The 19,624-nt window shown below is 41.7% G+C and overlaps 1 protein-coding gene across 1 annotated transcript; it reads left to right on the top strand.

Moving 5' to 3' along the window:
- Positions 1 to 5,577: 5,577 nt before the first annotated feature.
- mtmr7a (myotubularin related protein 7a) lies at positions 5,578 to 19,158 on the top strand. The gene is made up of 14 exons (XM_085361457.1): positions 5,578 to 5,723; positions 6,023 to 6,145; positions 6,288 to 6,450; positions 6,690 to 6,847; positions 6,930 to 7,058; positions 8,130 to 8,264; positions 12,353 to 12,485; positions 13,796 to 13,905; positions 15,583 to 15,708; positions 16,036 to 16,085; positions 16,170 to 16,370; positions 16,480 to 16,614; positions 16,761 to 16,887; positions 17,775 to 19,158. Exons 1-14 carry the CDS (start codon positions 5,700 to 5,702, stop codon positions 18,108 to 18,110), a joined length of 1,950 nt encoding a protein of 649 aa, XP_085217583.1. The 5' UTR covers positions 5,578 to 5,699; the 3' UTR covers positions 18,111 to 19,158.
- Positions 19,159 to 19,624: the final 466 nt, after the last annotated feature.

Below are 19,624 nucleotides of genomic sequence, written 5' to 3'. Positions count from 1 at the left end.
ACACATAATACCAGCTGGCTCACTGGAACTGGTTCACATCAGTGGAATGCAGTCTTGACATGCCAAAGTGTCTGTGGCAACAGAGCTTCACATATACTTCAGTAGGTCTAATCCACCAGAATCACTTAAAACACTCGACAAACAAGAGAAATTCAAACCAGTTTAAGCAGTGCGTGGTCTGTCCACACCAGCAAACTGACTGGATCAACTGGACAGGCCGAGTGTAAATCCTCTCTTAAATTCATGACGACCAATTTACAACATAAACGATCAATCCGATCAAAATGTGCACATTTTCCTTTTAAATAAACTGAAACTGGTAAATGTCATTTCCTTGACCTTTAGTTATTGTTCCCTTAAAGTTCCCAGAAAATGACAGTTACAAACCTTTAAAAATGCAGGATCTGTCATGGTCCTGGGCCATGTTGGCCCAGCATTCTTAGTTTTCTTGTATTTTTGTATTTTGTTCCGTATGCCGTGGTTCCTAGGTTCTGTTAAAAATGTTCCTTATTTGATTACCCCCTGTGTGCCCCTCTGTGTATCTGTGAACCCTCGTTTCCCCTCATGTTTCATTTAATGTTTTCCCCAGCCCGTTATGTCTGTGCTCTCTCTCCTCCTGTCTGAACCTCTGTGTACTTCCTGTTTTACTTTGACAGTCTCTCGTCAGTATGCGTCATGTTGTGTTCACTCCTGCCCTGTCTCGTTATGATTATCTGTGTCAGCTGTGTTCCCCGTGTGCTCCCACTTCCCTCGTTAACCCTCTGTGTATTTATGTGCATGTCTCCCTCAGTTCAGTGTTGCGTCGTCAATGTCTCCTCCCTGAACCTGTGTGTCTTTCTGTGTTCCCTCGGTCTTCTGTTAGCATTCCCAGTTTAGTTCTCTTTCTTTGTGAAGCCTGCAATAAAGCAGTGATTTTGAGTTCAGCTTTTTGTCTCTGTGAGTTTTGCGTTTGGGTCCTCTTCTGCCTCCACACAGCCAGTTCATGACAGTATCATTTTCTGAGGAGTATTTTTGCAAAATCTTTTTTTTGTTCCTGCAGGGAACATTTCCTAAACATTTCCTGAGAATGTTGCTTAAAGGTTCTCTAAAAGTTAAATATCCTTCAGAGAAAATTGCTATATAGTTCTAACAAGTGTTACAAGAACTGTCACCTTCAGGAAACATTAAGAAAAATGAGTTTTTCACATGTGAGGGGATGTTTAGGGAGTCTTCATGAACTGTACATAAAAGATGGACACACTTACAGCGATATCATCTATTTGTTTTGAACTGTGTTCTTTGAAGCCTCAACATTAACATTCTGGGTGCAGCCATGTTGCATTTTTGAAGCCAGAAGGTGAAATGCAAAAGCTTGATTTAGGCTTTTGCAGGAAATCTGTGTCCTAATTTATGTAGTAACCATGAACTCTGTTTATCCCTACACCGCAAACTTCCACAACATTCAAGTCGTAAAGTATGTATTGACCCAAAGTGTAGTTAAATTCCTGATAGGTACACATCATGTTACATAAAGGTTGCGGCATTGAGTTAAAATCATTTCCAGTTATGGCGTAAGTTAAGATTACGTAGATGTATAATTCACGTGTTAGGCTAGCAAGCTTGGTTAGCAAGCAGCATCTATAAACTGCACCAGTGTACCTCACAGACATGTATACTTTGTAGTTAGTGATAAATGGTGGTTTTCACCACACAAATACATATCTGTCAGATAATTCCAGTAAAAATGCTCCAAAAGGGCCTAACGGCACAAACTGGTGTGGAGTTTAGTGACTCTGATTAGTGGAGATGAGGCCTATCAGTCAGCTACTGGCTACAACTGACTCTGCGCAGAGACCTGCCAATCAGAGTGGCCATGTGAGCATGTTTTCAATGGATGAAAATTGGGCATTATAACATGGGTTTGTGGGAATTGACTTTCATTTTGAACTACACACCAAGTGGTCATTAGAGGAACTGCAGTTTGTGACACTTCTGTGTTGGCTGCATTTTTGTTCCCCCTGTTGGCCATTTAGGAGAATTTTTATTCTAAAAATTCTAAATTGTGGTCTTAGGGCGAGTTTAGCGGAACTCATTTTATAGGGTTTGGAGCCTTTTCCACAAACTATGTATTTGTACTATTCAGTACGACTTATGTATGTGAAGGTTCTCAGTAGAGCTGGGCGATATAAGATTTTTTCATATCACGATATGTTTTTTTCATTTCAGGCGATAACGATATCTATCACGATATAAGCCAATTAACTATAGTTGTAAGATTTAAATGTGCCGTTGCTCACAAGTAAAATGTGAAATAATCAGCAGCTTGTTTTTATTTAAATATTTATTTCCCATAATAAGTTCAACAGGGTAGATGTACTTAAGGAACATGAGACTTTTTCAGATAAATAAAGGCAAATATTGCAAACTACACAAAAGGCAGCCGCTAAAGCGTTTAAGTTTCAAAATAGAACAAACGAAACAGACTAAATTGTCGATTCCACTTAGAAACAAAATATTAATTCTAAAAATAAATCTTAGTTTGTTTTACAGAAGAACAGACAAAACAGACTAACTTTTGTCAATATCAAATAAACTGAGAACTAAAAGGAAATTCTCAATCTCTCCTTGTTGTATAGCTGAGCTTTTCAAACAGTTTTAACTAGAGATGGACCGATCCGATATTACGTATCGGTATCGGTCCGATACTGACCTAAATTACTGGATCGGATATCGGAGAAAAATAAAAAATGTAATCCGATCCATTAAATATCACGAAAGCACCTCACAAAACTTGCAACACGCCGTAACTCACCTCAGAACGTTAGCACGTCGGAGCAGTATGCATCACGTGATAGAGCGGCTGTGGCATGCGGGACCTGTCGGTGGTCTGGATAGCATGTGGAGCTTCGCTAGCAACCAGGCATTTCATCTCCGACAAAGTTATCCCCGAGAGAAGTAAAGCAAGTGTGTAAGTCCATCTCTGAATGTTTGTAAAGCATTCCTGCGTTAAGCTTAACGAGCGACTGCCTCTCGCTCTCCGGCTGCTACTTCAATCATGAAACTGCTTAATGATCAGCTGATCGGCTTTTCTGTCGCGAGTCCATCTCTCTGGTTTGTTTTTGGCCCACTTTGCACCAGAAAGAGGAAACCAGCGGCTGAACAACAGCAGAACGTTTAAGCTTGATAAGCTGTTGTTAGAATTTATTTAATATTACTTTCTTCTCGAGGATCTTTTTCTACGTAGCTGACGGCTGGTAACTGTGCAGGGGCGGATCTTGCAAAGTTTAGCCAGGGGGGCCGATAGGGCATGAACAGGGAAAAGGGGGCACAAAGACATACTTTTCTTTCTTATTCTCATTTAAAATGTCGAGCTTTTAATAAATAATTATCTGACACCCAAAGTTTTAATTTGATGTAAAATGAATAGAAGTCAATTACTGTATATAGTGACTATTAAGTCTAATATATACCCTAGTAAGCTATAGTACTCTTTACTTTGGGAAGGTACCATCTGTGCAGTCTGCAATTTTGTTGAAGAAAGATGTTGAATCTATTTAATATTTCTTGAAAAATAATTGATTTCTGTGCATTTTTTTTCACACTGCATCAAATTAAGGTTGATTACGTCGATTAAGCATCATGAGGTGGCGCGTGAGGGGTGGTTCCCTATTTTTTATTTATTTATTTTTGTTGTTGCTGGGAGTTGGAACCCTATTAGTTAGGTTGCTTAATATTTACACTAAGTACTCTTTAAAATACCAGAATAGGGAGGATGGTGTAGGTTTAAGTTTATTAGATTGATCAGTATTGCTGAACTATGAAATATTTTTTTTGTATACAGGTATAACAGAATAGCTTTAGTGTAGTTGTTGTTTTAAACTTGAGTATGAACTTGCAGACTTGCAAAATGCAGCAAGATATTTTAAAAAACAGTTTTGTTGGTTAAAAAACACTATATCGGATTCATATCGGTATCGGCAGATATCCAAATTTATGATATCGGTATCGGTATCGGACATAAAAAAGTGGTATCGTGCCATCTCTAGTTTTAACAGTTACCTTAGTCTGACAAAAGCTGAATGACAAATTAGCGCTTCCAGTCAGAGACTGAGGCTACGTCCACACGTACACGGGTGTTTTTGAAAACGGAGGTTTTCCGTTTTCGTTTTAAAAAATAATCCCGTCCACACATAAAGGGAGAAATGAAGGAAAACGCTGCTATGAACATGCCAAAGCAGCAGGTGGCGCTAGATTCCTAACCGTGCAGAAATGTTGGCCAATCAGAAGTCTAGAAGCCTCGGTGGGAAAAAGTAAACAAAGCTGGGGCATAGAAGCAGAACCGAGTCGTATGTGTGGAGGGACAGTAACTGTGTGTATATGTAAGCATTTAAACACTGCAGAGAGTAGAATTGACAGTAACAGTATTGTAGAAATTCATTTCACCGAAACAATAACGTGGCGCACAGTGTGACGTCAAAAAATGCGCACACCTTTGACGCTGCGTTTTCTCCGTTTTTCTAGTCCACACGTAAATGCAAAAACTGAGTTTTTAAAAATCTTCGTTTTCAGTGACCAAAAACGCCGTTTACGTGTGGACGAAAGGTGCAAACGCATAGAAAAATCTGCGTTTTCAAAAATACCCGGGTACGTGTGGACGTAGCGCATGCACCAGTTTATTGTATTTCCAGACTTGCTTTCGGCACAATTTACAGTGCACGCTACTCTGTTTTTTGTCAGACTTGAAATAGCCGAAATACCTTCACACTACGGAACTTCTATGGCTCTTCCGTTCGACAATCTCTCCGGCATTGGAACCATCATCTGTTTTCTCTTCGGTCACGCTCGGTTGATTTTTCTAGTCGGCACACTCATTTCCTCCATTACCCGGGCGGTACGGTGGCTGGCTGCTTCCCAAACAAATACACATGTGCGGCTTGGCACTTGTGCTGTACGTAACAAGTCACGTGACGTGACGCTGCGGCTGTGATTGGTTCGGCTCTGCGCTACTTAATTTGGATTGGCTGTTCTTTTTTTTCTTTTTTCTTTTTTTTTAAAGAGGACAAGAGCGGCGAGGTCTATCACGATAGTTGAATTTTTCTATCGAGAAAAAGTTATATCGCGATACATATCGTTATCGTTCTATCGCCCAGCTCTAGTTCTCAGTCATCCAGTCCAAGCTTTGCAAAGAGCTTGGAAAGAAAATGTTCTGGACTTCTGCTTCTTCTTGCTTGAAGATGTTTCACCTCTCATCCAGAAGCTCATCCAAGAAGCTTCTTGGATGAGAAGCTTCAAGCAAGTTAAGGAAGTCCAGACGCTTTTCTTTCCAAGCTCCTTAGACTATTCAGTATGTCCTGAAACCAGCGCCTGAGTTTTTAAAGTCATCAGGTCAGCATTCACTGAGGTTGTCGCCCTCTGTTGGCCTCTAAAATGAATGATGTTCAGGGCTCGTCTGTGTTGGGTTCACTTTTCAGACACAAAGCTGTTTCCATCTTTTATCTACTGTCTATGTTCACAACCGTGACGGTAACAGCACGACACCGAGCGGGCTTTAGGACCATGCGCTGAAGTCAGCTCAGGCAATAGCAATATTATGGCTGCTTAACCTGAGAGCTACTGACGGACAGCTCCAACCTTATGAGCCAATTTAACGCCTTTTATAACACTGTTGTGCACATATTCTAGTGCTGGTAGTTTAGCCGTGGCTGGAAGCTTAGCTGCCGATGGAGCACATCCGACTGCCAAAGGTAACCGCGGGTCTGGCTGCAGTGATTTGCTACATTTCCGCACTGTACCGCCACTGGCGCTCCAGCAGCAAAGCGTCATGCGCACTCTAAGATCAAATCTAAAGTCAAATAAATAAGACAAACATCTGTCTCAATCCAAAGGACGCGTGCTGCTGTGTTCGCCACGTTGGCAGTAAAGTCACTGCTTTGAGGATGTGTTTCTCTGTCATCTCACACATATGTGCAGCTGTGTCAAACACGCGTGAGATGTGCAGAGGATGAGGCTGTTTTGATGCTGTCCTTCCTCCTCCCCCTTCCAGGTGGAGAATGTCAAGCTGCTTGACAGAATCTCCCACAGAAGGAGGAGGGTGGGCACCCTGTACCTGACTGCCACACACACCATCTTTGTGGAGAGCGAGGCCGGAGTGCGCAATGAAACATGGGTAGGGATCACAGCCCGTGATAAGCAGTCTGTTTGAAGAGAAAAAAATGTTAAGCGTGCGTCACCAGCAGGCTGCAAGACTAACATTTTGCAATCCTCCAAAGCACACTTCAGTAAATTTGTTTTTTTTAACCTTTGCTCAGGTACTTCACAGTTTGGTGTGCAGTGTGGACAAACTGGCTGCAACTCCTTCAGGATGTCCTCTGCTTATTCACTGCAAGAACTTCCAGGTTCTTCATTTTATCATTTCTAAAGAGCAGGAATGCCACGATATTCATCTGTCCCTGCAGCGGCTCTCCCAGCCAGGTGAGCTCTGTCATTATGTCAGCAAAGGCTTGGACTGTATTCCTCTTTGATTATCTTCTTTTTTCTTTATGCCAGCATTTCTGTATCACTGTAAATATCCTAAATATCCTGTAAATATCTGCTCATTTGGTCTAGTTTTCATCTCCTCTGCTTTTGCAACACTTTGGCCTTTTGGACTGAAACAAGTTGAAGGTTGTGCTCATCAGCCTTTAGCTGTCAGTCCCTGTTTTGTCTTTCAGAGAGTTATGACGAGCTGTACTGCTTCTCCTATAAGCCAAATGTTGATGAGAAGGAGAGACGACAGGAATGGGACTTCTTGGACCTCAAGGCTGATTACAGCAGAATGGGACTCCCAAGCTCTCTGTGGAAACTCTCCCCAGTTAACCAACACTACAAGGTCACTGAGCTGGCCTTAGATGCACATTCATCCTAATATGGACAGCTATGCCTAAAGGTTTGTTTGGTCTTTTTTTCTAAAGGTGAGTGACACTTACCCTGCTGACCTGTTTGTACCCGAGAGTGCCACACCACCGGTCATAGTGGGGAGCTCCAAATTCAGAAGCAGAGGCAGATTTCCTGCCCTGTCATACTACTGCAAAGACAATCATGTAAGTTTATTACAGAGTATTTCTCTTTTTATTTCCCATACACTTCCAATCTGCCCCATAGTAATACAAGGGATATGAAGTGATGCTAACAGAGCTAAAATCTCCAGTCCTGCACAACGAAAAATTTTGCAGGAGCTGAGGTAAGAGATTATTTACAGGTATATAAAATAAGTTTTGAATGCTTCACTTGGACCGTTTTAGCCACAAAAGTGAGAAAAGTTGGTCTGTTCTTAAGATGAACATGAGTCACTGCTGTCAGGAAATCTTTTCCCATTTCCACGTGAAAGCAGCATCTTCATGATGATTGGCCGGTAGAGAAACAGCACCAGATTCTGTATTTGTCTGAGGTCATGTATTCAGATTCAGATATCTTAATTAATCCCAAAAAAGCAATAGTGGCGACCTGAGAGCAACTTCCTGACAAAATGTGGTCAAGATGGTTGATAATGTATTTTGCCTTCTTAATAAATACATTCTTAATAAATGTTTTTTAGCAGGGGTAAGATATGACCCTGCTAAATACTGTTCCTCTTCTTCAACTTCTTTTTTACAGCCTTGTGTTACAAGGCTGTAAAAAAGAAAGCAAGACAGACGTCCATTTGGTCATTAAATAACAACATGAATCGTTACTGTCTCCCTGATCTTGGCTTCATATTTGTGAAAGTTGTATATCTGACACGAGAAAAAGCCAAAGTGCTCATAATTTATTTTATTAATCCATAATTCGACGTTTAGGAGTGCTTTATGTGTGTGAGGTCAGCTTCCCAGGGTTCAGGGTCCTGCTTGTGGAGTTCAGCGCATACAAAAAGCTCCACTTTAGTTCATGTGCCCAAGGGGAGAGCCACACAGTGATCTCTGGCTATTTCCCATGTTGCTATTAAATGTGGAGATATGAGAAACTGTGTGGTTGAATAATTTAAATTGAACATGCAGGGGAAGGAAAAGTACTGTGAATTTCAACTCGTCCTAATTCTCATATATTAGACTGGTTATTGTGCGTGTGCACTGAATGCTGTGAACTGATGAGGATGAGTCCCTGTATGAAGCCTAGCTCCTCTTGCTTCCTCGCAGGCTGCCATCTGCCGCAGCAGCCAGCCCCTGTCAGGTTTCAGCGCTCGCTGCCTGGAGGATGAACAGATGCTTGAGGCCATCTTGAGGTCCAATCCCTGCAGTGACTTCATGTATGTTGTGGATACCAGGCCTAAGGTGAGCCCTTTGTATCTAAAGGAAAGGCCTGCAAGTGTTTAAAGCATCAACTGTATATTCAGCTGGGATTTATTTTTCCAGACTGTGCGCTGCCGGCTGAAGATCTCACAGCAAACGCTTTGAAAACATCCCAGATCTCTGCTAGGTGTTATATGATCAGTATTGATGGCAATGTTTCTGCAACATATGCGTTTTATGTAATTTGGCCTCTGAAAGTGTTTGAACTCAGTAGTTTGCTTTGCTTCTAGATCACCATAACTTTGCCTCTACACAGCAAAGCCAATGAGCATGAAATAACAACTCCCTAAACAGAGACATCCACTGAAATTCATCATTTTCCCTTTCTTTATATCTTATGAAGATCGCGTCTCTATAACTCTTTTTGAACCATGGCCAGCACAGTGGCGCAGTGATTAGCACGGTTGCCTCACAAAAAGAGGGTCCTGAATTTGATTCCACCACCTGGCCGGGCTCTTTCTGTGTGGAGTTTGCATGTTTGCCCCCATGTTTGCGTGGATTCTCTCCACGTACTGTCTCTCTGTGTTATCCCTGGCGCCCTGTCCAGGGTGTACCCTGCTTCTCGCCCTATGTTAGCTGGGATAGGCTCCAACCCTTGACAAGGATAAGTGGAAGACTATGAACTGCTTTATGTTTGGACACTGCTTCAACTCCGTACTCAGACCATTCCACAGTTTCACTCCACACACAGAAACACAAAAACTTTTCCTGGTAGTTCACACATTCACAAAACCACCTGGTAGTTCATTACTTTTTGCTTTGAACAGAAATTGTGCTATTTGGAATTCCATTAGATCTGCAAATTTCAGTATTTCAAACTGTAAGAATAGTGAGTTTGTATAATTCTCTGATTCCAGACTTCTGCACAACAGCTTAAGTAAAGGGAAACCAGCGAACGGTATGGTAATATGGGGAGATGTACAGTCTAATGCCTGCTTTGCCTTGTTTAGTATTGCAATGCTTCTTGATACATTGGAATGAAAATATCTTACGTGTGCTCTCCGATTAAGTCTCTCATCTGTTATTACCCCAAGAAATATATTTTCATTGACTCTTTATTCTTTATGCCAACACAGAGGATTTTAAAATGTGACCGTGATGGACCGTGACCGTGTACAAAAGCACAGCCTCACCTGCACATTGCATCTACAGGATCAGTCCTACATTTGTCTCGATCTATTATTGTCTCTCCATTTGCCCTCTATTTGTTTAATATGCATTTTGAGCGACATATCGTGGTGAAAAACGACTCCCAAGGTTCCTCACATTGTTACTGGAGGCTAAGGTAATGCCATTCAGAGTAAGCATCTGGTTGATACCATATTTCTAAGATTTTTAGGGCCGAGTACAATAACCTCAGTTTTATCTTAAATAAAGAAGCAGAAAATTAGAGGTCATCAAAGTCTCTATGTCTTGAAGACATTCCTTCCGTTAACTAATTAGCAGAGGTGTGGACTCGAGTCACATGACTTGGACTCGAGTCAGACTCGAGTCATTAATTTTATGACTTTAGACTTGACTTGAAAAAATGTTCTAAGACTTGTGACTTGACTTGGACTTTTATACCAATGACTTGGGACTTGAATTGGACTTGAACCGGTTTACTTGAAAAGACTTGATATTTTACCCCAAATATAAAATTTAACATGCATATTATATAGAGATTGAAAATGTGACGTCATTCACGGGTAGAACCGCAAAGGATTCTGGGAACTCGTGGCAAGCAGTACTAGCGCACGCAGGCTTTCAATTAAAATCAGTTATACAGCGATAAAAAGAAACACAAAAATGTCAAGAAGCCGTTGTATTATTAACTGCAATAGCCGGTCGCATGACAGCCACGGGAAGCCGACGGGTAAAGAGATCGGTTGTTATCGGATTACGTCGTTGAAGAGAAATTGTTCAAGCCATGTTTCCGAAGTAACAAAGATGCGACGGATGGCCTGGATTGCAGCCATTCAAAGATCAAATATAACGTCCCAGAACACTCCAGCTCACAGGTTAGTCTGCTCCAAGCATTTACACGAAGGTCAGTGTTTTTTAGTAGTTAATACGTCATTTTCATAACATAATTGGTGATATAGGTTACAAGCAAGTCTGGCGCTGAACAGAAATTGTCGCGCTATGCTCCTTTGTTTATTGTGCATAAATAGTGAATTGTCCTGACACAATATTGCGTTTCGCTTCTGTTATTATGGTACATTGACAAAAACATATGCTTTTATTCACAGGATAAAACAGGTTTTTTGTATCACTAATTGCCCAGTACGATTACAGCATACAATATTGTTGTCACTGCTACATTTCTGTGATGCTACCAGAAATTATTTCCACTACTAATTAATTACCGTTGAGCTCAAAGGTCCTATTAATAAACGGTTAAGGAATGTATCTTTATGACGACGATTTGTGAGACTGGTAAACTTATGATACGTACGATGGTCTTTCGTTCGACACGGTGCGTTTCAAGGTCCTGCACCCATCTGTCGGTAAACTGTACCTGGGCTTGTTGCAGTGACCGGAAGTTACTAAACTTCATGAGTGTATGCACTCACTCCAAGAACCGTATGATTATAAATATGCATATAAATATGCTAAGATGAGATAGCTGACTTCATCTAACTAGCAAATGTTGTCCAGGCTATGTTGGTGATACAGTTTTTTTTTTTAATGTGTATGATATTTTTGTCATGCGATTTTAAAGCTGGTCCTACAACCGCATCCAAGAATAACATGCAGCTTATCTCAGAACTGTCGGTGAAAATTATTCTTGGAGCTAGGTTTAATTGAGCTGCATTTTAAAGAGGTGCAATTTCACAATTTGTGTATATTTTCTAAGTTCACTATTTTGTCATGTGTTGAGAAAAACACAGATTTTAAAATTACATGGTCTAATATTTACATTTAGCATATAACTGCAACATTATTTTTTCGTTTTTTTTTTTTTTTTAAAGACTCGAAAGGACTTGAAATTCAAAGTTTCAGACTTGTGACTTGACTCGGACTTTTACACCAGTGACTTGAGACTCGACTCTGACTTGCCTGACATTACTTGAGACTTGACTTGAGACTTGAGGATAAAGACTTGAGACTTACTTGAGACTTGCAAAACAATGACTTGGTCCCACCTCTGCTAATTAGTGTGTGTTATCTGGCTTCATTGATAAATAAAGTTCTGTGTCATCTGCATAGCAGTGCAAATGTATGCTACGCCCTCTAATGATACTGCCTAAGGGAAGCATGTATAATGGAAACAGAATTGGTCTCAGCACAGAACCCTGTGGAACTCCAAAACTGACCTTAGTGTGTGAGGAGGACTCTTCATTTAAATTAACAAATTAAAGTCTATTAGATAGATGTGATTCAAACTACTACAGCACAGCACCTTTAATACCTGCAGCATCCTCTTATCGTGAGTGGTATATCTACCAATTCTGGTATTCTATGGCAAATGCCAATTTAGCTCCATGGTCTGGACAGTGAGCACAGAGCCCGCTAAAGGATGTCGGGCCCTCTGGCCTTCCTCGTGATATCTGATGTCTCGTCCTGCTGATGGGTTAAGGACCTTCTATGGCCCTGTCCAGCTCTGGAATCTCCTTCATGCTCTTCAGACTTGGCTGCAAGACACAGCAAATCATCTGATTGATGTGCCATCGTGGAAGAGTTGGACTCCTCGTGTTAGATGCAGTGCATCTAACTAAATGCATAAATTGTGAAAAAATAATGAATGAAAATGTCTGTGGCTCCCATCTGTAAAATCATTCCTGATGTGGGGGCTTTTCTCATTGTTGCCCCTCTAGTGTACCTGTTGTCAATTCATTGAATAACAGTACCTTCTGCTACCCAACTGACAGGATCAATATCCCAGAAGTTTAATCAACTTGATCCTATAGTCTGATTCTTCCTTTATAGTATAATGGGAGGAGGGAAATAAGTTTTAGATACACTATGTTACTATAGTCCAGTATTGCTACTATAAGTTGTAAAACCAGCCTCTTTCTGAGATTACAGATTGTCGGGATTCTTGAATGACAGCTGGATAAAAAAACTGACAGAATTTTTTTTTCTAGCTGAATGCGATCGCAAACCGAGCTGCAGGAAAAGGGTATGAAAACGAAGACAACTACTCCAACATCAAATTCCAGTTTGTTGGGATCGAGAACATCCATGTCATGAGGAACAGCCAGCAGAAAATGCTGGAAGGTAATTACTATGTAATTATCATTTAGCTATAATGACAGCTTGAGCTGGGTTTTTATTTGCTTGACAGCAAATAAAAAAACCAGCTCAAGCTGTCAAAAATGTTTCACCACATCATATTTTACACAGATATTCTGGCATTGTCTGTTTAAATTGGCCGCATCGTCACATTACTAAAGCAGAGCGGGTCCCCCGTGGGGTTTTTTCATATGCAGTCACGCAGAGTGAACTGTGCTGGAATCAAGCCTCAAATGAGCCCACAGGAGAATTTCTGGGTATTGTGCAGGGGTGCTCCTAGGAAGACTTTGAATCCATCTGGGTTTTATTTCAGAGCTATTTTGGTTTCCCGGAGCGGACAAAACCCCGGACATTATCCCCCAAAGAGAGACAGAGGGCGTGAGAATGATGCGATTTCAAGCCTGAAAAGTTATAGCTGCTCTCAGTTGTGATAACTCTTTGCCCACTAGCAGCACAAGGGAAGTCTTTAAATGCTGGAGACAGTGCCTTGCCCTTTCACGTCTGCCCTCTGCCTTCCTCTCTCTGCCCGGTTGCATACTTCAATAAGATTAAGAAGACCCCCCTCCCGCCTGACAGCAAAGCCTCAAACATCTCTTCTTAGTGCAAGTCCACTGTGCGAAGTGTTACAAAACCTTAGAGGCTAAAATGAACCCGTTCACCTGCTTCTCTGTTATCAGCTCTTACAGGTCAGCAAACTGATGTAGTATCAACATAAAACCCACTTTGTCCACACCTCAGTGAGTAATCTGAGGGTTACAGTTTTCTAAAGGTGATTTGTGACCATTAGTGTAATATAGTCTCATCAGCTGAGTTCGATTGAGTTCGTGTCACGCTGCCTGTGAGTGAACCTGACGATGGAAAATGTTTGGAAAATAATTTAAATACATTTTACAATGAAACGACACAGTGAGCCTGCAGCCGTTGGCACTAGAGGGAAAAGTTAGTGCATCATTAAAATGAAAAGGATTCATCCTCTGGGGAACCATTACTGTCTGGGCAAATTGATGGCAGTTGAATAAGTGAACTGAAGTGGTTTTATATTGCTCATCCCCAAGTGGCTGTCGCTGGTGTGAACAAAGCCATCGCCAGTGGGAACAAATAACATGAGAAGATAAACAGAATCTGCTTTAAAAAAGCAAAATATGCTCGGGTGACCCGTATGTTGTCTCAGCGTGCACAGATTCCCTGTAAACTTGTCTCTGCTGCTGTCAGTGTTCTGTGAGGTTTTAATAAAGTCCTGCGATCAGGTATGCTCCGTGTTTCCTGACAGTGAGACAGCTGTGTTGTGGTTACAGTGTGTGAGCTGCGTTCCCCCTCCATGTCTGACTTCCTGGAGGGTCTGGAGAGCTCAGGCTGGCTGAAGCACATCAAAGCTGTTTTGGATGCAGGCATCTTCATCGCCAAGGTCAGTCTGGAGGCTAATCCTCACTGTCTGCCTCACCGTTGCCCTCAATATTGGTTTAGGTGTGGGTTTGTTTGTGTTTTGTATCTTCTGTGTGTCTGTGTGAAACCAACATCATCCATCTTTGCAGGGACGATATGAGAAGCCCTTGAGGCTTTCCCCCAGATTTACACGAATGAGCCACAACCACTGACAGATGAAGTGGTTATCATATTTATCATCTCATTACAATGTACAGCGGTCCCTCTTTTATCATGGGAGTTACATTTTAAAAATAACCGGTGAAATCCACAAAGTAGCCAACTTTATTCTTTACAATTATTATAGATGTTTTAAGGCTGTAAAACCCCTCACTACACAATTTATACACTTTTCTCAGACAGGCATGAACATTTTCACACTTTTCTCTCTAGTTTAAACACTCTCAAAGTTCAAACCTTTGTAGAAAAATAAGTCCAGTATCATAGAATGAAACCAAAGATCAAACCCTGTTTTCAGGTCCAGAACATGGGAATAGAGCAGCTGTGAGAGAATCCAATCAATGGTACAGAAGTGGAGGAAGCAAGAAGAATGAGTTGAGGAAAGTTTGACTTATCTGACTGTTTTGTTTCACTTAATGCACCTTATAATCCGTAGCGTCAACCTTCCTTTAGCATGTCCAGAAGTCCAACATTTTGTGCGATGGTTAGCATCTTTCTCTGCCTTCTGGGTGCTACCGCAGGTGTCTTTGATGGTGCAAAAAGTTTCATCGACATTGTTGTGTTTGTATGGGAGAAAACTTACAAACATACAGTACAGCACTTCAGAGCAGAGTGGGTTTGTTTTGCATGTTTTAACTAAGAGATGGGCCTGACAGCAAAACTGTATGCTCATTGGCTAACAGCGTGTGATTGGCACTAAGCATATCCATCGAATGATCAGTGTCAATAAAATTAACTTTATGTCTTATTCAATATTACCTGAAACTTATTACTGAACCTATAAATTTAACAGGAAGATGTTCACTGGGGTCAACGAGACAACAAGCCGAGGACCGTTTTCCCATAGACTCCTATACAACCACGAGTGTTTTGGAAAGCCAACATTGTTGCCCCCTGCTGGCCATTATAAAGAATGCAGGTTTAAGACATTTCAGTGTTGGCTTCACACTTCAGATCCACAACTTCCTCCATGTTTTATACTGTCTGCACCTCAAAACCACCTTTGTGGTGTTTTTAGCTACAGCAGATTACTCCTCGACCACATTTTGTTATGATACCATCACGAATGTACACAGAAAGACACACACAGACTGATACCGTCTGCGCTGCTGTGGCTTTTTAATAATGTTCCAAATTATCCAAGGGAGAAAGGAGTGTCATTAAAGAAATTGTGTGGGTCTTCTAATTAAAACATCATGATTGTACTTTTTTAATAACACGTCTCTCAGGTTTGAGGTAATACAGCTAAAATTAGTAAAAGGTCAGTATGGGGTACGGGGTTCCTGTGATTAAAACTTATCTGATGACTGGCTGGTTTTCTTCTCACAGCTGCTGTAAAATAGCGTCTGTGTGCAAAGCAGAGGTACGTATAGTGCACAAGTGGAAAATCACCACATCTAATTTTGGACGTTTTATTTGTCTTTGTGTGTGTGTGTGTGTGTGTGTGTGTGTGTGTGTGTGTGTGTGTGTGTGTGTGTAGGCTGTTGCAGAGGAGGGCGTCAGCGTCCTTATTCACTGTTCAGATGGGTGGGACCGTACTTCTCAGGTGTGTTCAGTGGCCTGTGTGCTGCTGGACCCCTACTACAGGACCCTCAGAGGATTCATGGTACATACTGGAGCTTTTTTAATTTAAGATACAGAGCGGGGTTACAGCTCAGTGGTATCATGTTAATATATCCAAATGCATTCTGGCTTTACATCAAAGGGGGTCATACTAGGCTCACGCTGCTTGTTTGTTTAATCCAAAGCTATCTTTACTGGCTAATGTGAAATACACCAGAAAAATAAATAAAACACAGAAGCCTACTTTTGAGAAATCCCCCTGGAGTCGGGGGGGAAATTACCCCACAAAGTGGGTGTGGAGGTTCAGTCGTTCTTCCCGTGACTCAAAGTCATCTTGCTTGTGTTTTAACACTTTTCTTTCTGCATTTAGGTTCTCATAGAAAAAGACTGGGTCTCATTTGGACACAAGTTCTCCCACAGGTCTGCCTCTGAAACGTGACTTTCATGGCATCTGCTGGATGTGGTTTAAATCTTCTGATTTCATTCCATGCATCTCTTTTCCAGATGCAAACACGTGGTTGGAGACCCCAAAGAGGTGTCTCCCATCATCGATCAGTTGCTGGAGTGCGTGTGGCAGCTGATGGAGCAGTTCCCCTGTGCCTTTGAGTTTAACGAGAGGTTTCTAATCACTATACACAATCACGTCTACTCCTGCCAGTTTGGCAACTTCATTGGAAACAACCAGAGGGAGAGGATAGAGCTGAGGTGAGATTTAAACCTGCAGACACCATGTTGGGAGAAGATTGTCTTTTTGTCTTTCCCCTGACCTTATTCTCATATTTATTTCCCTGTCTTCCATTTGGACTTCACATAGAGTTCATGAGAGGACTCATTCTTTGTGGAGTTATCTATGGGCGAACCGTACAGACTACACCAACCCCCTGTACAGGCCAAACCACAGCCAGACTCAAGGGCTCCTCCGTGCATCAACTTCCCCCTACAGTTTTAAGTAAGTTCTCTCCAACCGCACCAGCTCACACAGCATCACTTGAACCCTGGTATGTGCACTCTAATCAGGAAGATAATCATTATGTGAAAGGTAAAGACATTCATTGAAATTTTATTCTGCTGATGCATTTCTCTTTTTTTATGGAGATTTTGGAAAGGGCTGTACAACCGTTTTGACCATGGGATGCATCCTCGGCAGTCCGTAGAGGATTATCTACGGGCCATCCAGGAGGAGACACAGCAGCTGGAGGAGCAGCTTTCTTCACACACACAGGTAGGACAGGGCTATGCTGATCTGCCACAAGCTTAAAGCCATTTAAAAAAGGCCATAGGTGTAACAGAAATTGCTGAAAACCTGATGCTGGCTATAATAAAACAATGTTTTGGAGCTTGCTATGTAGCAGCAGAGTAGTCAGAATTCCCATGTTGATTCCTGTGGTCCTACAAACTGTGGTATGCATGTGCAAAGTAATGAAAGAAGGAGGACTTGTCTGATCACATTTTTTCTTTTACACTGACATATCTTTTGTTTACCTGAGAAGGAGATAACATCAGCGTGACCCGTGGGAGGAAGACAAACTAGCTGAGGTGGCGTGATGCTCAAAGGTCACTGGTTACTTTGGCAACCAGTGACCTAAACTTCGCTGCATGTCACATTCACCCCAACATGGCAGTTATATTCTCTCTTCCAGCAGGATAATGCAGCTCAGCAAATTCCCCAGACCTTCCCAAATTCTCCAGTATGTGCAGCATGCTGAAAAAAACGTAATTCCTTGTGAGTAAATTTAACAACCTGTGCACAAAGAAGCCATCACGCGTGCGAGGATATACTAAAAACTGGCACAGGATTACTTTAAAGCTGAAGAAATCTTTCAAATCGGATATTCTAGGAAAAGTTTTGGAGCCTTTTTATAACTTCTGACATAAATATTATTCCATGCTAATGTGATGCCAAAGGTTCTGGAGCCTGTCTCTGGATGGGTCGCAACTGTTTTGACAGCACGGGGGAGGGGCTGCACTATATTAGGGAGGTGATTTTAATATTGTGGCTGATCACCGTGCATTCATACTACAAGTCAAAGGAAAAAAAGAAAATTCCACCTGGATGTTTTTGTGATTATAGAAAATGACTGTTGTCTTCATTTCTTACATTATCAATAGAAGATTTCTGAGCTGGAGCAGGAGCAGGAGTGCAGTGATTCCTGCAAAGCAGCCGCCTTTGATAAGAGCCCCACGGTTTGGGCTCCTGGTAACAACCTCGGTCTAGCCAACACTCCTCAGGACTACACCGGCGGCTTCATCACCGGCAGCCCCTGTCAGCCTAAAGGACCAGACAGCAGCCTCCTGCCAAAGAGCACGAACCAAATATCTGACGCCAGCTTCTCCAACGGCAGCGACCAGGAGTCTGGGATCGCGGACCTGAGCTGCCGTTCACCTCTCAGCGAGGACAGCACCAGGGATCCGGACTCCGATGAGGCAGCCTACTCGGCTGCCTGAGGACGTGTAGCATTGGCTGGGAGGCGCAATGCTAGCCAGACGTCACCTGAGCGACACTGAACAAACACTACCATTACGTTGATCGTGTGACCCGACTATTGGCCAATTTCAGTGCGGGTTTTATTGGGGTTGCACGATTTGCTTACACTTTTGTTTGCATGCATGGTGGACTTTCCATGTTCCTGCATTCCTTCGTGTTCATAGTTGTTTCCTGTAGCAGACTGCATTTAACCTTGTCTCAGTTAAAGAGTCCAAAGAAAGCTTACATTTTTGGACATTTTAATCCATATTCAACAGAAAGTAGGAGCAAGACTGACTCTCTGCAGTTTACTGTATTTCTAATGATAAGCCATGTAAGTGCTTCTATTCAGTAGATATTTGGCTTTACAATGTAAACACCTTAACAGTGTAAAATGACATGACGTGTGCTCTGAACATAGGCCAGTAATACATGGTATTAGTTAACATTTAATGCTGAAAGAGTGGCAGTGATTCTGATATGCCCAAATGTAGCAGCACTTCAACCCCAAAGGACTATATTTATGACTGAGGTGAACTCACTCTGCAGGCCACAGTGACCTCAGCTGGGGCTGGGAGTCATTACACTCTAATAACCAGCGGTCAGTGGTTTGTTTTCAGCACCTTGCGGTCCACTCCTGAATATTTCAGCATATTATAGACAAAGTGATTTAATAAACGTCTGTGCAGCGTGTTTCGACATCAGTGCATGACTGAACTACCGGACTGAACACACAAACATGGTGCTGCTTAGGGCAGCAGATGACCAACAGAGACTCCTTTAGTGTTTGTGTTATCTCAGCTGTCCAACTGGCAGTAAAGCTGCTTGCTATAGTAGTGCAGTACCCATTATTGTTTTGGTGAACTCCTGCTAAAGAACAGTGCAAAGATTACTGGGCAAAGCATGTGAAAATATTTTTGTACTATAACCTATTTTTGTCTCCTCTGACCTCGCTTTAAATGTTTGTTTTGTTGTTGTTTTTTCAGTGTCTAAAATGTCTGAGTCATACCAAATTCTGTCCTTGTATTAAAAAAAATACCAGAAAAAAGCCTTAAAGCGTTCTGATGCTGCTCTCATTTGTTCAGTTGGATCACGATAAGTTTGCAAAAGTGCTCGAAAGGCAATCTTATGTAAATTTAAGTCAGTTTTCTGCCATATACTTACTTTTTTCTTGTTTTATTTAAGTGGGAATAGAGTCAGATTACAATATCACATTCAGAAATGGAGAACAGTGTAAGTAAACTCAGCCACTGCACAAAATGAGAGTCTTTGCTAAAGTGTGCTGTTATTGTGCCATTTGTGTATTCAGGTCACCCGTTCTCCTGATCTAATTTTGTTTCTCTAGTCAGATACTCGAGCAGCTGCCTCATAAATGCACAGTCTGACATTATTTACACAAAGCAGTAAGGCTCAAATCCTTCATCTGAAAACAATTTTTTTGATATTTGGACTTAATCACCATAAAACAGATTTGCATTACATCATCAGGCAGGTA

This window comes from Diplotaxodon limnothrissa, linkage group LG2, assembly GCF_057381915.1.
Source record: "Diplotaxodon limnothrissa isolate DT_005_m linkage group LG2, D_limnothrissa_male_GT1.1, whole genome shotgun sequence".
NCBI lineage: Eukaryota > Metazoa > Chordata > Actinopteri > Cichliformes > Cichlidae > Diplotaxodon > Diplotaxodon limnothrissa.
This window is presented reverse-complemented; position numbering and strand designations above follow the sequence as displayed.

Bases quoted from the DNA above. Each gene is read 5' to 3' on its own strand.
- mtmr7a (XM_085361457.1), top strand. From the start codon at position 5,700: ATGGAGCACATCCGACTGCCAAAG. The intron at 12,486-13,795 runs GTAATTACTATG...TTGTGGTTACAG, and splicing joins CCAGCAGAAAATGCTGGAAG to TGTGTGAGCTGCGTTCCCCC. The intron at 16,615-16,760 runs GTAAGTTCTCTC...TTTTTTATGGAG, and splicing joins ACTTCCCCCTACAGTTTTAA to ATTTTGGAAAGGGCTGTACA.